At 47.8% G+C, this 18,540-nt stretch overlaps 1 protein-coding gene across 2 annotated transcripts in view; it reads left to right on the forward strand.

Moving 5' to 3' along the window:
* The window catches only part of Eipr1 (EARP complex and GARP complex interacting protein 1), a 112,450-nt gene that overhangs the window by 57,301 nt on the left and 36,609 nt on the right, over positions 1-18,540 (forward strand). For both annotated transcript variants that reach the window (XM_005360651.2, XM_026786014.1), the window contains one exon: positions 15,432-15,588. In XM_005360651.2, coding sequence (XP_005360708.1) covers positions 15,432-15,588 — 157 coding nt within the window. The remainder of the gene's footprint in view (positions 1-15,431; positions 15,589-18,540) is intronic.

Genomic DNA, 18,540 nt, shown 5'->3' on the forward strand with positions numbered 1-18,540 from the left:
GGGAGGACTGGAGAGCAGAAGAGGGAGGACCGGAGAGCAGAAGAGGGAGGACCGGAGAGCAGAAGAGGGAGGACCGGAGAGCAGAAGAGGGAGGAGCTCAGGCTTAAGTTTCCTCATCTGTAGTTCAGGTTTTTCCACTACTTTTGCCCCCTCTGCTCCATCATTATTATTTTATTGAGATGCTGAGAATGTCAGAGTTGGTGAACTTGTAAACTTAGGGCTGACAAGCTGTCTGCTTGTTAGGAGCATGTATTGCTTGCTCTTGCAGAGGACCTGATATTGATTCCCAGTGCCCACGTTGAGTAGTTCATAACCACCTATAACTTGAGGGCACCTGGTCTCTGACACCCACACTCATGTGCAACCCTTTCCCCAATATACAAACTTGAAAAAACAAAATTTAAAATCCAGATTTTGGGAAATTTCTGCTCTGATTTCATTGAATACATTTTATGTGCCTTTAGTTTTTAATTTCACCTACTTTTTAGGATTGGGTTCTGAGGTCTGGTATCTTGACCTGTGTCCCAGAGTTTTTTAGATGCTCTGGTCATGCCCTCCCCACATGACTGTTATTCATTATCATAACATCCAATAGTTTTGTAAAATTCAAGTTTAACTTGGCACTCATGCTTGTTTTTTGATGTCTGGATTTAGTATTTCTCATCCTTGTTTTCCACCCCATAATCTCTTGTGCTTGGTTGTTCTCGGGATGCTGCTTTTCGCTGTGCTCTTCTTCCATTGCCTTCATTTCTGCATCAGCTGGGGACAAGATGCTCCAGCTCCCCACAGGAAATCCCTGTACTGTAGTGGAGAGAACACCCTGCTGCAATGACTGTAGCCCCCCCCCCCCAAGCTGCTTACGGAAGAAAAGGGGTGTAGCCCTTCATGGCGGTAGGCATGGTGGCAGGAGTGTGAGGGCCTGGTCTCATTGTGTGTACTGTCCGAGAGCAGAGTGATGAGCTCTGGTGCTCAGGTCATGTGGTGTATGGGAGAGAATGACCCCATAGGCTTGTGGGTTTGGATACTTGGTCCCCAGTCTGTGGAACGGTTTGAAAGGATTAGGAGATGTGGTCTCTTTAGAGAAGGTGTCTCACTGAGGGCAGGCTTTGAGGTTTCAAAGCCAGTTGCTCCCAGTGTGTCTCTTTCCCAGCCTCTTATTTGTAGACCTAAGATGTAAGTTCTCAGGAGTTCTTGCCCTTGGCCTTTGTCCTATCACCATGGACCCTCCAGAACTGGAAACCCTCAACAAATTTTTTCTTCTGTACTTTGTCTTGGTCATGTTGTTCTGTCGCAGCAGTGGAAAAGGAGCTAAGCAGGTCACCTTCTCCGTTTTATTCAGGATCCAAGCCTGTGGGATGCCATGGCCTATCTGAACTAACCCAGTCCAGAACCTCCTTTACAGACATGTCCCAAGGTGTATTTTTTAGGCCCTTGTAGATTCCACTGTCAGCTTGTCAGTATTTACCACCTATCCTGTTTGCTTCTATCACTGGGATAAATGCATTACCAAAAGCAACCTGGGGAGGAATGGGCTTATTTCATCTCACAAGTCATTGGGGGGAGCCCAGGCAGGGCTGAAGCAGAGACCATGCTGTTTACTCTCTTTTCTGCTATGGTTTGCTCAGCTTGCTTTCTTGTACCTTCCAGAACCACCTGCCCAGTGGTGACACTGCTTATGGTGGGCTGGCCCTCCCACATCAGTCTGATTAAGACCATGCCCCTCAGGCTTGCCCATGGGCCTCCTAATTTAGGATTGCTTCTCATTCCCAGGCCCTCAGAATAGCTCAACCTTAACCCTATTCTTGCTCTTTAGATGGTGCTCAGTCACAGCCCTCAGAGATGGGGATGACAGAATTCCTTTCCACTGCTGACCACTCATGAAGGAGGAACCACCATCTTCCTGTAACCCTTAGTGATATCTGAGGCTTGCAAGTGCTGTGGCCAAGTCATGTGGGTAGATTGTCAGGCTCTTCACTAGGACTGTTTGATTACCTTTGCCTTCTCAGGCCAGGAAGTGGCAACTGGGGCGGGGGGCTGCTTGCTCCTTCTCACTCTGGCACCCTTTTTCTGAACTCTGAGTTCCTGTGATTCAGAATTTTGTACTACGTCAGAAAATAAACCCAAATTTTAGGCAATATGTATATATTTATATTGTGCTAATTGGACATTGTGGGTTGTGCACACATGCCATGATATGCTGCTACTGTATATGTGCCACAGAATGTATGTCGAGGGCAGAGGACAACTTGCAGGGGTCAGTTCCCTCCTACCATGTGGGTTCCAGGGACTGAACTCAGGTTGCCAAGTTTGATAGCAACCACTTTTACCCTCTGTGTCATCTTGCTAACCCCCACTTCCACAAAAAACCCTCAAGCTAGTAAAGGACCCATATAAGTTACAGACTCCTCAGAATAGAAAATAGTGTCTATATGGGATAAACGTGTTCTTGATGGTCCCAACAGCAGCCGAGAGTAGTCTTTTATAGCTCAGACTTGGTCTTTGCACACAGGTCTCAGTTCTGACTCTGTGTACCTGTAGCTAATTTCCTGCTCTGGATGTACTCATGGAGTCTCAGGAGAGACCAGTACTGACAGCAAAGCTGTAGTTAATGCTGGGCTCTCCTGATTAGCTTTAGTGTTTGCTCTTGATTGTGTTCTTTGTGTCTTTTTCAAAAAAATTATTTATTATGTATACAGTGTTCTGTCTGCATGCATGCCTGAAAGCCATAAGAGGGTGCCAGATCTCATTATAAGTGGTTGTGAGTCACCATGTTGTTGCTGGGAATTGAACTCAGGACCTCTGGAAGAGCAGTCAGTGCTCTGAACCACCAAGCCATCTCTCCAGCCCTGTCCTTTGTGTCTTAACATGTTGTCTGGTGACTTAACCTGTTGTCTGGTGACTTGATAGGTGGCAGAGCTTTGTCACTGGTGCCAGCATCAGGAATCCTAGCTTCTTGCCTATTGATTACATCGTGTAAGATAAAATTAGTTTCAGTCCTTTGCCTTTGGCGCTGGCCTCCAGCTGAAGCTGCCAAACTGCTTAGTGGCCATTTTCACCTGGGCATCTCTTGACATCTTTGGTACAACCGAGTTTAACCATCCTCTGAATTATTTATGTCCATGAGCACCACCTTCTGCTTAAGATACCCAGCTTGATCACTGGGCTCTAGAAACCATGTTGACTATTTCAGAAAGAAGGGCTTCATCCAGGAACTTGAGAATCCTACATCTTGGAGGATACTAGAACGACATAGATCACCATGGGGAGTAACCCCACCCCCGTGTCTTTATACATCCCCTCAGGGTCACCATGGAGCATCGACAGTGCATACCAGGCCTTGGCCACAGCTGGCAGCAGCAGGGCAGGGCACAAATGCTCCTCATGGGACCAAGTCTGTTCTTTCCATGTCTTGGTGAAATAGCCTGAATGGAGACCCTGCCTATCAGTGAATCAAGGGCATTGTTCCTGACTGTCTGTTTGTCTGGAGAATGTGGACAGCCAGGCTGTTTCTCTGGTTCGTATCTTCTGCGATTTCCCTTCAGTTCTTTTCATCAGTCTCTCACTCCCCTTGTAATGACTGCTAGAGCCATGTTTAAGTCAGATCTCTGAAAGCTGAGACAGGGGTCTCAGGCTCTGGGACTCAGCAGTAAGCAGAGACATGGAACACTGAGTAGCAGAGTCCAGGTTATGCCCCCTCCCTTAGTCTCATCACCTCCTTGAGGCGATAGTGCTTACCAAGCGTGAGAATTCCTCTGGGGAGTAGGCAGCTGCATCTGCCTGTGCTATGGCCAACAGGGTCACCCACACTCAGCATGTGACACATCCTCTTTGCGCGTGGAGTTCCCTCTCCCAGTAGGGCCAGGGTGAGATCTGCCCTTAGCTTTCCATGTACTAGGGTTGCAGATGTTCAACCTAGTCTGATTTGAACTGGGCCTTGACAGAAGAAGGTGTGTGCAAAGGGCGCTCACTGCTTGGCTTCCAGACCCTAGCATCTAGCTGTGCTTATCCCACGGGGGTGTCCAGGTTTGCCCTGACTCTGGATGGCAGTATGGTGCCTAATCCTAATTCAAGCCTAATCCTCAGCTTTGAAGGCCTCTGGATGGAGCCCTACTGTCAACAAGTCACATGGTGCCTCCCAGACCTTAAAAGGCCACAAGCAGTTAGCTTCTTAGTGGCCTTCATTGCTGCAGGCCACTGACCCTGGAAGCTCCACTGTAACAGTGCTGGGGATTCTGTGGGCCTACTCACCACCTCACGTGCCTAAGACACCCCCACCCCTTCCCAGGGGCTGCTGTTTACTAGGCACCTTGCTGGGCTGTGCAGTCTGGCTTGGGTGGAAAGCAGATAGAGAAGTTTCAACAGCAAAGTTCAAGAGGCAAGTAGCTGACCTTGTGCAGGAGACTTTTCGTGCTGCACCAGGTTACTGAGTAGGAGAGACCTTGAACTGGTGCTGACCTTGTGGCCCAGAAGGGCAGAGTGTTGTATCTGCTGGCCTGACTTGTCACCTGGGTACCCTCTCCCTTTAAGAGACAAGCCCTGTGTCATGTGTGTCCCCCATCCCCCTTTCTTAACCAAGGCAAGTGGATCTCCTCCTCTCCAGCCTGTTCTTTCTCTGTTGGCTGCCCTTCTTCTAGAGAGGCAACTTCTGCCCCCCTCCACTTCTCCTCTTCCTCCTTTCTTTCTTCTCTTTCCCTCTCTTCTTCTCCCCTCGCCCCAACTAAACAAACTCTATACCCAAGCTATCTCCATATGGCGTGTCTTTCTGGTCACCCGCCTCTGCCCCTCCTGGGACCAACCTCGGTCACCCATGTTATGAATGATAGCACAGAGAACCTGCATCAGGATAGTCCAGAGCGTATCTGCAGTTGCTGGGGAGGTCAGTGACCACTTTCCAAAGTCCACAGAGTGCAGAGGTACCGGGAGCCTCCTGACAGCTGTCAGAGGGAATGGGAACTCTGGCACAGGGACAAGGCTTTCTGGAGCTGGTGTGGGCAAGAAGCCGTCCATACTGTCCCTGGGTAGAGAAGCTTGGGGAATGACTGAGCAGAGCAGAGGGCACAGAGAGGCCCAGGACAGAGACCCTCTTAAAGGCCCATGTTTGTGAGAGCCTTTCTCCCTGCAGGGGTCTTCTGAGAACAGGGTGCCCTCTGTAGGAGAAGTGTTTAAAAGATGGGGCAGTCTGCACAGAGCAGGCCGTGCTGGTGAGGTTAGTATCTGGAGCTGGAAGCTGGTAATAGGATGTGGATACAACAGTTGGAAAAGACCAAAGATGTGGTACTTAAGGCTCTGAAGGCCACATGGTTCCACATTCTTCCTCTTGTCTTTTTATGCCAATCTTAGCTCATGAATCACACAACAGGCAACAGGCCAGACTTGGCCAGTCTCTACCCCTTTAGTCCCTGACCAGATTCTGTGGAGAACTCAAGCATTGATAAAGACCTGTAACAGGACAGTGAGTGTGTACCAGTCCTGCTAGGTAATAACAGGAGAACAGGTGGCTCTGAGGACCCTTTCAAACTGGTCTGGTGAAAATTAAGGGCTACAGCAATCTCAATATTTGATCTTGACTGCGTTGTTTTGCAATGCCACTCTAGACAGCCCCCGCCCCTCTGCTGGAGAGTGTGGCTACATGCAGCTTTCTCTACTGGCTTTATGCTTAGGTCAACAGGTTCTGCCAGAGGGCTGGTAAAAAAGGCAGCAGCCAGCATCAGAACTTAGGAGACCTTGCTCTGTGCTGTCCATGATGTAGTGTTGCTTTGACTGACATTTTCTAAACTTCTTGGGGCTTTCCTGTCCCTTCTAGCATGACTGGCTCTTCTGTACACCCTGGGTGGGATGTTGCTAGGGAGAGAGGATTAGCCCTTTCAGTGTCAGGGTCATCTTTTCTAATGCACACTCAGGAATTAGGGAAATAATTGCAGGTTGCATGGATAACCCTAAGCCTTCTGTGAACTGGATTTAAGACACACTCCCATAGAAGCACAGACTTGTGTTACAAGTCTGTAGGAATTGGCAGCGTTCATGGTCCTAGAGGCAGTGCTTACAGGTTTAGCTGCTTCCTTTCTTTGAGAGGACTTAGGGTCCTCCTGAGATGGAGGGTTTGGTTTGTGACCTGTCTCAGGTGAAGAACAAAGCCAAAGGACATGACTGTTCCCTGGTCGCTCAGTTCAGTGCTCCGTGGGAACCTGCAGTGAGTCAGTCACAAGGTGCTGAAGCATACAGAGCTGCTGGGCAGAACTCTTGTATTGCTGACAGCACCCCCTTCTCAGTCAATCTTTCCACTGTGAGCGGGAACCTATGCACTTGCCTCCTGCACAGAAGCTTTAAGAGTTGCCTGTACCCCTTTAAATCTGCCTGGAGAGGGACAACAAGAGTCCAGCAAAGGGATAGCCCTGATGCCCTGCTGGGATGCCTACAACCCTGACCCCTCCTTAAAGTCAGTCAGTGTATCCCGCTTACTTACTGTACATTCTGCACGTGACCACTCCCTTGAAGCACCGTGGAGGTCACCAGAGAAGGTATTTTTAGTCTCAGGTGCCAAGGCACTCATTGTACACCCGGAGCTAGGCCTGTGTCAGGTGATTGCCTCGGCTGGGTTCCTTCTCACTCACCTGCCTGGCCTGCGCCAGATGCTGAGATGGCTGTAGTCTCTAAAAATAGCCCCGAGACTCTGAGTGCGCTCATTATGCAGCAGCCACGGAAGCCTCCCCCTCCTCCAGCTGGGGATCACACCACGTCCCCCAGCCAGGGCATTGTTAGCCCTTTAGCAAGCTGGCTGCAGCTGCTATTCAGCCCACAAAGGCTCTAATCTCCTTTGAATTCCTCTAAGCCTTTTGACTCTAATCCCTTACAGCAAGCAGCACACTCCACGGGTACAGTTGGCGCCTCAAGTATGCCTCTTCCATTCATTTTGCCCTGATTATCTTTTTATCTCATTAAGTGCTTTTAGCTCTTGTGTTTCATATAAAAAATAGAAGCATCAAATCGGCCTTAAAGATATAACCTAGTATTTTCTCTCTCAAAGCAGTGATTCTTCTGAGGCAAGAGGCTCTACTTTATTCCCGATGCTGGTACTGAACCTGGAAGAGTCAGTTACCTTCATCCAGCCTCAGTTTCCTCTTTGCTAAAATGGAGAAGCCAGGCCATTGATGACAGTTAGATTCCTTTCTAGATTAGCTGTCTTGTGGCTGTCTAGCTCTGTGCCAGCATGAACAGGGTTGGTGTGTACAGCGGTGCCATGATTTGCTTGTATACAAAGGCTGTGCCTTGTGCCCTGTCTTAGCTGTATACAGAGGCTGTGCCAGGGCACCAGGTTTGGTTGTGTGCAGATCTTGTTTCTTGTGCTGTGGCCTGCTCCTATACAGAATCTGTACCTGGTGTGCTGTCTTGGTTGCATACAGACCTTGTCTCTTGTACCATGCCACAGGCTTTGTTTAATACAGGGTTTGTGCTTGGTGCCCTCTATAGGCTCCTAGTCATGGGAATGCTAATTTGCCCAGGTGGTTACATCAAAGGACCTTATTTCAGGCAAGTGTTACAATAGAGATGAAAGCTGAATGCCTCCCTGGTTATTAGAGCCCGTTGCTTCTAAGGTGAGCATTCCTCCTTGAAAGTTCCTCTGCTTTGATATCCCCTGGATGTGCGCTGACTGCTCTGCTGAGATGCAGGCAGCTATGGAAATCCTCAGAGTCTCAGAACCAATTTGTGTGTCTCCTTGGCATACCTCCTGTGTTTCTTGCTTAGCTCTATTTACCTTAGATTTCATCTGTTCCTGAGGATGGAGAGTTTCTGGTAGTATCTGCCGTACTCCCTGGACTGACACCACAGTTCTTATTAGCTGGTTTTGTCTCTAGGGCCACGGTGCGGGCAATTGCTGCCTGAGTGAGACACTTGCAGCTTTCTGGTCTCCCTGGTGCATTCTTACGTTAACACCGTTTTCTGGGTAATTTTGAACATTCTTGAACCCATTAAAATTTCAGTGTAAGCTTTGGAACAGAAATTGTAATCTTTCAGAAATCAAAATAAATTTGCATATACTTGACAATCCATTCTGCTTTTTACTTACCAATTTTTAGAAAAATATATTGATTTGTAATATTTTTTCCTTTTATTTTTGAGATCGTAATTTCATCATTTCTCCCTTCAAACCCTTCCATACCCCCCCACTTCTCTTTCAAATTGATGTCCTCTTTTTTATTAATTATTATTGCATGTGTATATGTGTATACATATAACCTAAGTACTCCCTGCTCAGTCTGTACAGCATCACTGCTGTGGATGTTTTCAGGGCCGCGGTCAGGCGATAGTGAAAGACCCTCGGAGAGGACCTTTTTTCAGGGAGACCTCCCCAACGCCAAGGAACAGGCCGAGACCACACGGATGCAAATCGCAAGAGGTTTATTGAGTAGACACAGGTACCTGCGGGCAGCAAGATCTCTCAGAAGACTTGCGCACCTGCCAACTGGAGGGCGGGCTTTTTATAGGGAAGAGCAAAAAGCAAGTTTTACAGAAGCAAAAGCGTGGTTATCGGTCGATCCGGAATGCGGCGGGGTGTCAGCAAAAAGCAAGTTTACAGAAGCAAAAGCATGGTTATCGGAATGAGGTGGGGGGCATGACTGTTCCTATCTTCTAGATATCCTGTTTTGCAGTCAACCTGCTTTGTTGATGTCCTATCTTACCTATCTTATTGACATCCTGCCTTGCAATCTTCCTATTTCACAGACATCCTGCTTTCTCAAACACATGGGATGTTCTTACGAGAGCAGGCTGGCTGCTGATCCGGAGAATTTTTTTTTTTTTTTTAAGCAAACAGGACGTTCCCCCGGGAGCATGCTAGCTGCGGGTTTTGAGGAGGGGGTCTGTAGGGTCTTTCAATAGAATGGTATGTGTGCTGATTTGCAGCCTTTTACAAAGTGTCTGGTAAGGTTCGCTTGTGTCCTCTGTACAAGCCAATTGGTCAGATCTTGGGATGGGGGCACTTGTGCTGCCCTCTGCCCAGCCATCTCCCAGCAGTCTCAGCTAACTGGTTTGCTGTTTCTCTTCATCTGGAGTGGGGTTGCTGAGCCTTTCACTTGACTCCCCACCCCTCCCTTTATTTCCATCTTCTTTGAGTCAGGGTTTCTTTGTGTAACAGCCATGGATATATACTAGAACTCATTTTGTAGACCAGGCTGGGCTCGAACTCACAGAAATCTTCCTGTCTCTGCCTCCCTAGTGCTGGGATTAAAGGCATATGCTACCATGCCTAGTGGCACCCCCCGTTTTTTTTGCCTGAGCAATATTTTTACTACTTGACATATATAAAATAGTTATGCATATCAAACATAATCAGTTCCTAAAGAAATCTATCTAAAACAATTCCTTGGTGTGCATATATCTTAGTATTCATTACAGATAAAGGGAAGTTCCCATAGGAGATGGATGTGCTTATGCTCTCAGTTGACACTGCAGGGCGTGGGGCATCTTCAGTCTTTTTTGGAGATGACCACCAATTTGGTTCCATGATTATCATGATAAATGCTGAGAAAACAGTGTTGAAAAAGTACATAGCACACAACCATAGATGTGGACTCCGAGTTTTTAAAAATAGTTGAAAATCCTTTCCTAACCCCAAGCCAACATTTTGAGTGATTTTTCTCTTAAAAAACAAACAAACGTGTGTGTGTGTCTGTCTGTCTGTCTGTCTGTCTGTCTGTCTGTCTGTCTAGTATATGTGTATGTATACTGTGTGTATACCTTTCAGGCCAGAAGAGGGTGTCATATCTCCAGGAGCTGGAGTGGTTGTGAGTTACCTGATGTGGGTGCTGGAAACCAAACCAGGTCCTCTGCAAGAGCAGCAAGTGCTCTTGTCTGCTGAACTGCTTCTTCAGACCCTCTTTGAAGGATTTTGGTTGAGACTCAGTGAGCAACTCAGGCAATAAGAGTTCAAAGTCAAGCAAGGCAGAATCCATGCTGAGGAATGGCAGGAAAAAATATTAGAAGTGTTTACTTTCCTTTAAAAACTTGAGGAAAATAGATGGAAATGGAAAATGCATTCAGTGACATAACCTGGGCTTACGAAGGAACTATCACCTGTTATGTCTCATGCATGTCCGTAAGTTTTTGAAATTTAAAATCAGGTTTCACTTATTGTGTGTGAGAGAGTGAGTGTGGTGCATGTGTGCTTCAGCATGCTGCTGGAAGTCAGAAGAAACTTCCCTGGAGTTTGTTCTTTCACTGTGGGTTTTGGGGGGGTCAAACTTGAAACTGTGGGCTTATATAGCAAGTGACTTTACCTGCTGTGACATCTCTCTGGCCCTTTCTTTGCTTTATTTCCTCTGCTGTCTTGGAGCTAGCTTTGTAGACCCAGCTGGCCTCCAACTCAGAGATCAGTCTGCTGCTGCCTCCTGAGTGCTAAGATTAAAGGTGTGTGCATCACACTCAGCTCTCCTAATTGCCATGCATGTGCATTTCTGTGAGAGTGTGCAGAGAGGCCAGGGCACTAGGAAAGTGCCCACAATAAATGGAAAATGAAGCTGTAGGGGAGGCGAGGGTGGGCAGTAGGGCTTATGCTATGAAGTGAGTTGGGATGGAGGAGGTGTGGGTGGCTACAGGGTAGGATATACACAATGGAATGCCACTTAGCCTGGGAAAGAGGCAGATTTTAACTGATGAGACCTGGGGTGAGTGTGGCAAGCGTTGAGCTGAGTGTTAAGAAGCCAAGCACAGAACAGTTCTGTATTACCCTACTTCATCCAGTCATAGAGGCAGAGGGGATGGTGGTTAACCAGGGCTCCGGTGGGGCTGAGAATGTTGGTCTAGAGACACAAATTTTACCAAGACAAGCCGAATAAGATCATGGTTCCAGAAGTCTATTGTTTACCTGAAAATTGGTAAGGGATTAGAGTTTAGATGTTATAAGGTAATGATTATATTAATTTAGTTCCATTTTATCATCTCAGTACTTACACAATTCAGAACATAATATTGTCTATCATAAATACATGCAGTTTCCGATAAGTAAAAATAAAGGGCCTACATTGTCACTGCCACTTGCTGGGCACATGCTCTGCTGGGTTTCCCTCTGCAGAGCCCGGCAGTCTTTGGGGAGATGGTGTGATGAAGATAGTGGCTCCTATGATTCCGGGTCAGTCTGCATACTCAGTAGTAGTCAGGGCTTCCTGGTCAGATTCTGTGTGTGTAACAGTGCTTGCGGCATGGATGCACTGACTAGCTCAGAGCTCAGGGCAAATACATGCCTGGCGTAGGTGTCGGATACAGTGGGGATCTGGAGCAGCCACTTGTCACCAGGTGGATGTCTAGTCCTCTTTCATTTTGGTCTACTGACCAGCCATCCAGGCTGTTGGCTATGCCCCGTGTGTGTGCCACTTCTGCTTTCATGGCTTGAGGACAGAGCAGTGTGCCAGGCCCCGGACTCGGGATGGCTGTGTCTCCTGCTCCTGGCTGAGGCCTTCTTCACTGTCCTCCTGCCTAATCAGCACTGGTCAGTGTATTTCCTGCGGGGGTTGTCTGCCAGCCTTGGGCTGTGTCCCAATGGGCATAGGGGAGCAGACACAGTTCTGCTTTTCATGGTTTGTGTGTCCCTCAGTTTTTAGCCTTCCTTTTGTTTTTCTGGGAGGGAGTAGGCTACTCGCCACCATCCTCTGGCAACATGAGGGGAGGGGGAAGTTCAGAAGCTTCTGGGCATGCACAGGCCACAGTTGGAACATGGACATCCTCTAAGTTGCCTGTCCTGCCAGTCTCATTTTGTATGTATGGACCTTGGAGATGTCACAGAGTGGCACATACCTGGAGGACCTTCTGTAGCTACAGTCCAGGGCTTTATTTGACATTTGGTCCCCAAATATCTCCATGATGACATGATGCCTTAGATCTCAGGTGGTAGTAATGAGCACACACCTGACTAGGCAACCTTGCCATATCTAGGTGTGTGTTACTCTTTGCCAAGTGATCAGCTACTCGAGCAAATGGCAGCAGGTGCTTCCTTGGTGTGGCCTGGAGTTACAGTGTGTGCTTGTTCTAGGGCTGCGGGCCCTCACCCTGGGCTGCTGCCTCTACTGTCAGTGGGGTTGAATTTGAAACAGGCCAAGCTGGGCCTGGTTAAAGATGGCCTTCTATCAGTTTCCTTCTTGTTCACCCACTCTTGCTGTTTCCAGTGTGTCTGCACACACACATGTTCATTCATGTTAGGCAGCTGGATGCAGGTCTGTATGTTCCTGGAGTGCCACCTCAGTGCATCCCCTCAGCTCTCTTCCAGTCCATTACTGTGCTCATGCCTTCTCTGACCCTGGCTGCATCAGTCTACACATGGGCACTCGTGTGGGGCTGGGGCAGGCTTGACTGCCGGAGCTGGAAGCTGCTCAGGGCCTGAGCAAGCTCTTCTAAGATGGGCGTTCTGGGGTTGTCTGGTGTTTTTGGAAGTGTGCGCACTGTTTTCTCAGCCTTCAACCCGCGGGACAGCTGCTTCCTCCACTACTCACACCCAGAGTTCTATTTTTTTGGGTTGGGCGTTTGGCACCCTGCTGAGTGTGATGTGTCTCCCTTCAATTTTATTTTTCATTTCCCTAATTACTGAAGGTGTTGTGCATCGTTCCTGGAACATGCTGACCACTTATACATCTTCATTGCTAAAGTGTCTTTTCAGTCTGCCACCCATTTTAAAAAACGTGCTCTTTGTTTTATTATCAAGTTGACAGGCTTTTTATATAACTTCTGGATACAGCTCATAACGTTTCTTCCTGATTTTGCTTCTTTTTTAAAGTAGAGCTGGATTTTATTTTGGTGAAGCCCAGATCATAGTGCGTTTCAGTGAGCAGATGTTTTTAATTTTAGTGTTGTTTGTTGTCCATCTTTTCCCTAGTGACCAACATGCTTCTGCTGTATAAGAACGCTGCTGTCCCCTGGCTGTGAGGGTGTTAAATGTGCCCCTGAAAGGACTCTGCTGTCCCGGCCCCTCTTATACCTTCATCTTCAATCATTGTTTGCCCTTGGTGTTTGAGGCCATTAGGGAAGGGTGAAAGTTGGCCTTTTCATATGGATACAGAAGCCACCCAGCATAATTTGTTGAAAGGCATTTATCCATTCTCATGCAGTGGGATTTTTGTTGACTGGCAAGTGATTGTCTTGGCAAGGGCCCCTTTGTGGAGACTCGTCCTTCTCTGCACCACTTGCCTGTCTGTGCTCACAGAAACTGACATCAGACTTGGGAATCATCCCATTCTGCTTTTCTTTCTCACTACTTTTGGGTAACCAGGGCATGCACATTCTCGTGCAGGTTTCTGATTCCCACCCCGTGAGTTCTTCACAGTGGGAGTGAGCTTCCCGTCCACGGACATGGTGTGTCCCACCACTTGTTTATGTCTTTGATTTTTTTCTGTCAGTGTTAATTTGTTTAATACACACACGTACATATTTTTAGTTAAGAATTATTTGTTACTAAACTTTTTAATGCCTTTAAAAAGGTTTTTTTTATTATTTAATCCTGTGTATGTGTGTTTGACTGTGTGGGTATGTGCACATGAGTGCAGGTGGCTGTGGAGGCTAGAGGTCCAGGTGGTTGTGAGCTGTCTGACAGAGGTGCTGGGACCGGAGCTCAGGTCCCCTGGAAGAGTACCATGCTGCTCTTCACCACTGAGCCACCTCTCCAGCCTACTGTGCCCACTTCCTCTTGTTGCTGATGATCAACAGGTAGCAAGCCGCGTTTCACGGCGCTGTCGAGCTGCTTTGCTCCCAGTAGCATGATGCAGACTCAATTTCTAGCTAGCAACGGCAGTGGGATTTCTTCTTTTCTTGCTCTTCACTTTTTATTTTTTTCCTGCTGCATAGATGAAGTAGTTCTCCTTTTAGCACAATGTTAAGTGGCCTTGGCAGTGCAAAGCTGCCTCTCCTCATCCTCAGAGGCAGCGTCACACTTCATCCACAACACTTACATTTGCTGTAGGACTTTTCTTTTATTTCCATCTCTCTCCTCCCCCATCCTCTTCCATCTCCTCTCCTCTCTCCCTTCCCTCCCCTTGGAGTAAATTTTCTTCTATTCCTAGTCTTCAGAGTGTTACCAAAGCCAAGACTGAATTGTATTGACTGTTTCTGCAGGTTTGGTGATCAAGCTTTTCCCCCTTTAGCTTGCTAAATGTGATGAGTTAGGGTGCTTAGTGTGGAATCAACCTTTTTTCCCCCTTGTTTGTATTTCTAATGATTTCATCCATCCGCTGATTTAAGTGTGTTGGTGCCACACTTATGCCAGGGAGTGCTTCTTGATGTCAGAGGCTAGCTTGCAGGAGCTGATTGTTTTCTTCCACATTGTGGGTTCTGAGGATTGAGCTCAGGTTGCCAGACTTGGAGGCAAGAGCCTTTCCCTTTAAGCTGTCCTGCTGACCCAACTTCATTTTCTTGAGACATTGCTATTTTTTGTATACACCATCAAGCTTTATTTATTATCATTTTTGCGTCTGTATTACTGAGAGTGATGCCCCATGATATCTTTCAATTCCTTCTAGATTCTTATTATCAAGCAGGTAGCTCTCCTGTCTCCCACCCTCCTTCCCTTCTCTGTCCTTCCTCTTCCTCTTCTTTCTCCCTGTTTTGAGGTAGAATCTCACTATGTAGCACAGCAAATTGTGAACTTTGTAGTCTTCCTCCTCCTACTTTATAAGTTTTGGGGTCATAAGCAGGAACTATGGCACCTGCTATCTTGCCTGTTGCTTCAGTACTTAGATTTGTGATGTAATCAGCTGAACTTAGTGGTTCATTTACTTAATTATTTGTTGTGTGTGTGTATGCACAAGGATCTATTGAAGGCCTGGAGAGAAGTCTCTGTGGGAAAAGGCACTGGCTATCAAGCCTGAGACCTGAATTCAATCCCTGGGACACACACAGTGGAAGGGGAAACTCAATTCCTGCAAAATGTCTTCTCACCTCCACACTGGCTGCTCTCCTCCCACCTGCTAGCTTGCCAGGAAGAACACACATAGATTGTATCTTGTAGCATTTCTTAGTGGCCCTGCTCTTTGGACCCAGACACTGACCGTTTCAGACAAACTGAGACAGAACATGTGACTAATGAAGAACATCTCAGTGTTTGACATCTGTTTATGATCTCATGAAGCTGTGAGTATAGTCCCCAAGCATGGGCCTGGCAGTTATGGCAGTGTCCCCATCTTGTTCCTTTCTTAAAACCCACTGTCAAAGAACAGGGTGAAACTTTATTTGAGGAGGTTAAATTCTCTAAAGCAGAATGATGGTTTATAAATCAGGAATGGTGGGCTCCCTGTTGCTGATGTTGACTCTGCCTTGCTCGGCTGGCTGCTTGGGTTGGACTGACTCTGCTGCCTGCACGTTAGTATTTTAGGGAGCAACGTGCCCTGCTTGCAGACATGTGTAAGTGTTGAGTATATATGGGGCTGAGCCCTGCTGACATTTTTCCTTTTGCTTAGCTTCAGACAGTCGAGTCCAGGCGTGTGCAGCTGTGTGGAGGATGCCCAAGGAATTAGAATCCGGTAGCCACGAGTCCCCCGACGACCCTGCAAGCACTGCGCAGACCCTGGAGTTGCTCTGTCACCTTGACAACGGGGCCCACGGCAACGTGGCCTGGTAGGATGCTACATATTTCATACACGGGAAGAAGCCTGGGGGCTGCTCAGGTGCTGTGTGTGTACAGTCCCCTTCACTTCTTCCAGTTTCTCCACTTTGCTCCCCACTTCCGATACTCTTTCTCTTAGATGTTTGTCCTCGGCTGTCACTTCTAGTCCAGGTGTTTCCTAGGTTACCTATGATTGCAGAATCCCCCCACCCAGCTGTGGGGAAGAGCACATGTCCCACCATTTCCCTTTTCCAAATCCCCTGACTGGATAATAGATGAAACATTTAACAATCACCTACCACCTCGGCTTGAAATGCAGGTTACTCTTCCTGTGGGCTCCTGAGGAGGGAAGGGTGTGCCAGGTGACATCCCCAGGTCCCTCCATGTCTCTGTCCTTTCCTTTGGTTTCTTATCAATACTGTGGCATGTACAGAGATGAAGAACTGTGACTATCACTCGTGGGGCTCCTGGGCAGTCCCTGTCAGTGTGGTTAGAAGTTGGCTTTATCTACCCAGGGCCTCTACACAGTGACCAGTGGCTGATGTGATAGAATTGAGACACCATGGCTTCAGACTTTATGGCATGATGCTGCTATGGCTGTTCCCAGTGAGAATTGTTGCTTTACTTGACATCGTACACTCCCGTGTCAGTGCCCATGCGCATGTGTGCCTGTGTGTGCATGTGCATGCCTGTAAGGAGGCATGGATGCTCTGCAGTCAGTCAGCTTGCCTGATTAAATCCAATCCAGCAAAGTATATTAGGTAGCTACCCTGCCAGGCTCCAAGGATGATGGGTGAGTGTCAAGAGACCTGGCCTTGAGAAGTCATGGTCCCTAGGGGAGACCTAGAACTTAACAGTTTCCCATGACAGGATGGGCTGTATCATACCCTGGACCTGTCATGAATGTGTACTGTGTGTCAACATGAAGAGTGACTCACCTGGAGGTATCACTTGGAACTGGTCATTGTGGGACCAGTCTGTCACTATCAGCCACAGTCAAGCTGTGTGGGGCTCTGGAGGCTTCAATGCTAGCCCCAGGGAATTGGTTTTCATGGCTGCTATGTTTCTTCTTGGTCACTGGCCACTTGCTTATCCAGAGGAGCTCTAAGTGTGGATGCCACCCCAGTCTCCCAGGCGAAGGGAAACCAAAGAGTCCTTGAGCTGCAGGAGTGAGCACTTCTGCGCTGTCACTCCACTGCCTAAGTAGAGTCTCGCAGAGTTCATGTCACACAGTGATAGCGTTCCCTGATTACACAGGCCTCGGTGTGTGGCCATGGGTGCCAGGTATATGCATACGTCCAGAAGCACAGCAGCAATGGAGGGCAGACCGAGGATCCCATGCAGGCAAGCCATTGCTTAGAGGATCGTCCTATCCAGACGGTTCCCAGCTTGCCTGAGAGTGAGGGGCCTAAAGGTTGCTCCCTTAACTACCAGCATGCTGGTACTCTTGTCATACACCATCAGAAGGGCATGCCACAGCTGTGTGCACTGTAGGAGATGGGCATCAGCATGCCTGCTCAGGTGCCCTCTGCCTGTGTGCACTCTACAAAGGCTGACTTGGTCTGTGTGGCTCATGTTGGTGACTGTCCTCAGATTCACCTGGAGTGCTCTTGGTTGTGACCTTGCTGTTATTGTTCAGAGTATCTCAGCTTTTTAGTGTTCCTGTGTGTTGTTCATTTTTTTTTCACGTTTGCTTGGTTTGAGTCCTACTTTAAAGTAATTATAGATCCACCAGCTGTTGTAGGAATGTCCTGGGAACTCTGTACACCCTTCTTTCTTGGATTCCTATGGTATCTGCATGATTTGTAGAACACTTGTGACTGTACTATCCCTGGGGGTTTCACAACAAGGCTGTGACTATGTGTGGGAGTTCCATTCCCAGTACCCCATCATTGGAAGCAAACTCTTTGAATGGAAATGCGATTTTAGAGTTACTGAAAGTTATGTGGCAGGACTTTGACATGGAAGCATGGTACTTACTTGAAAAACAGTGACTTTTACAGTAAGGCAATGAGGGCTGATAATGTCCCTAAGCCCCCACTTTCTCTGCACTGTTGGGACAGGCTCCATGCTGAGCTTAATGGAGTTGTCAGATGACCAGTAACTGTTGCTAGTAACTTTCTGGCTCTGCCTCCGCTCCTGAGAGGTCCTGTGCTCTACTCTCCCCATGACATGGCATCGTCACTTCTATGCTGTCTTCTTCCCAGCAACCAATTCCAGCCAGTGTTCTCTGCCCCTGCTTACACTCATGCTCTTCTCATGCTCTGTGCTTAGCCAGGGATAAGGCTGTCTTCAGCACCACGGACAGCACTGGACTCAGAGGCTGGGTATGAATCTTGCAAGTGTCTGAAACAGCCAGTGAGTCAGTGTCCTTTCTCCACCGATCCCGTGAGAGGCCCTGCCAGTGTTCTGCAGCCTGGGGAGTGAAGCAGAGTGCAGAGGTCTGTTGACTTCTTCGAGGACTGCTGGATTTGTGGCAGAAGCCTGTTTGCCTCCCAGCCACGTGAACATCAGCATCTATCATCACCTGGGGTCTGGCTGTTGTTTCAGGTGTTGGGAATTTTAACCTCATCAGAATAGACTTCCAATGCACTCACATCCTCCAGTGGAAAGCAGATACAACACGACAGGCTTTAGGGGAGGCCCCACTACCTTTTCTACAATGTTTCTTGTCCCCATTAAGATTCATAGGTGGCGTACAAATGGATGGAAATAGAAAACACTATTCTGAGTGAGGTAAGCCAGACCCAAAAAGAGGAACATGGGATGTACTCACTCATATTTGGTTTCTAGCCATAAATAAAGGACAGTTAGCTTATAATTCGCGATCCTAGAGAAGCTAATTAGAAGGTGAATCCAAAGACAAACATATAGGCATCCTCCTGAATATTAACCTTCATCAGGCGACGAAAGGAGACAGAGACCCACATTGGAGCACTGAACAGAAATCTTAAGGTCCAAAT

This window comes from Microtus ochrogaster, linkage group LG3 (genome assembly GCF_000317375.1).
Source record: "Microtus ochrogaster isolate Prairie Vole_2 linkage group LG3, MicOch1.0, whole genome shotgun sequence".
In the NCBI taxonomy this organism is placed as follows: Eukaryota; Metazoa; Chordata; class Mammalia; order Rodentia; family Cricetidae; genus Microtus; species Microtus ochrogaster.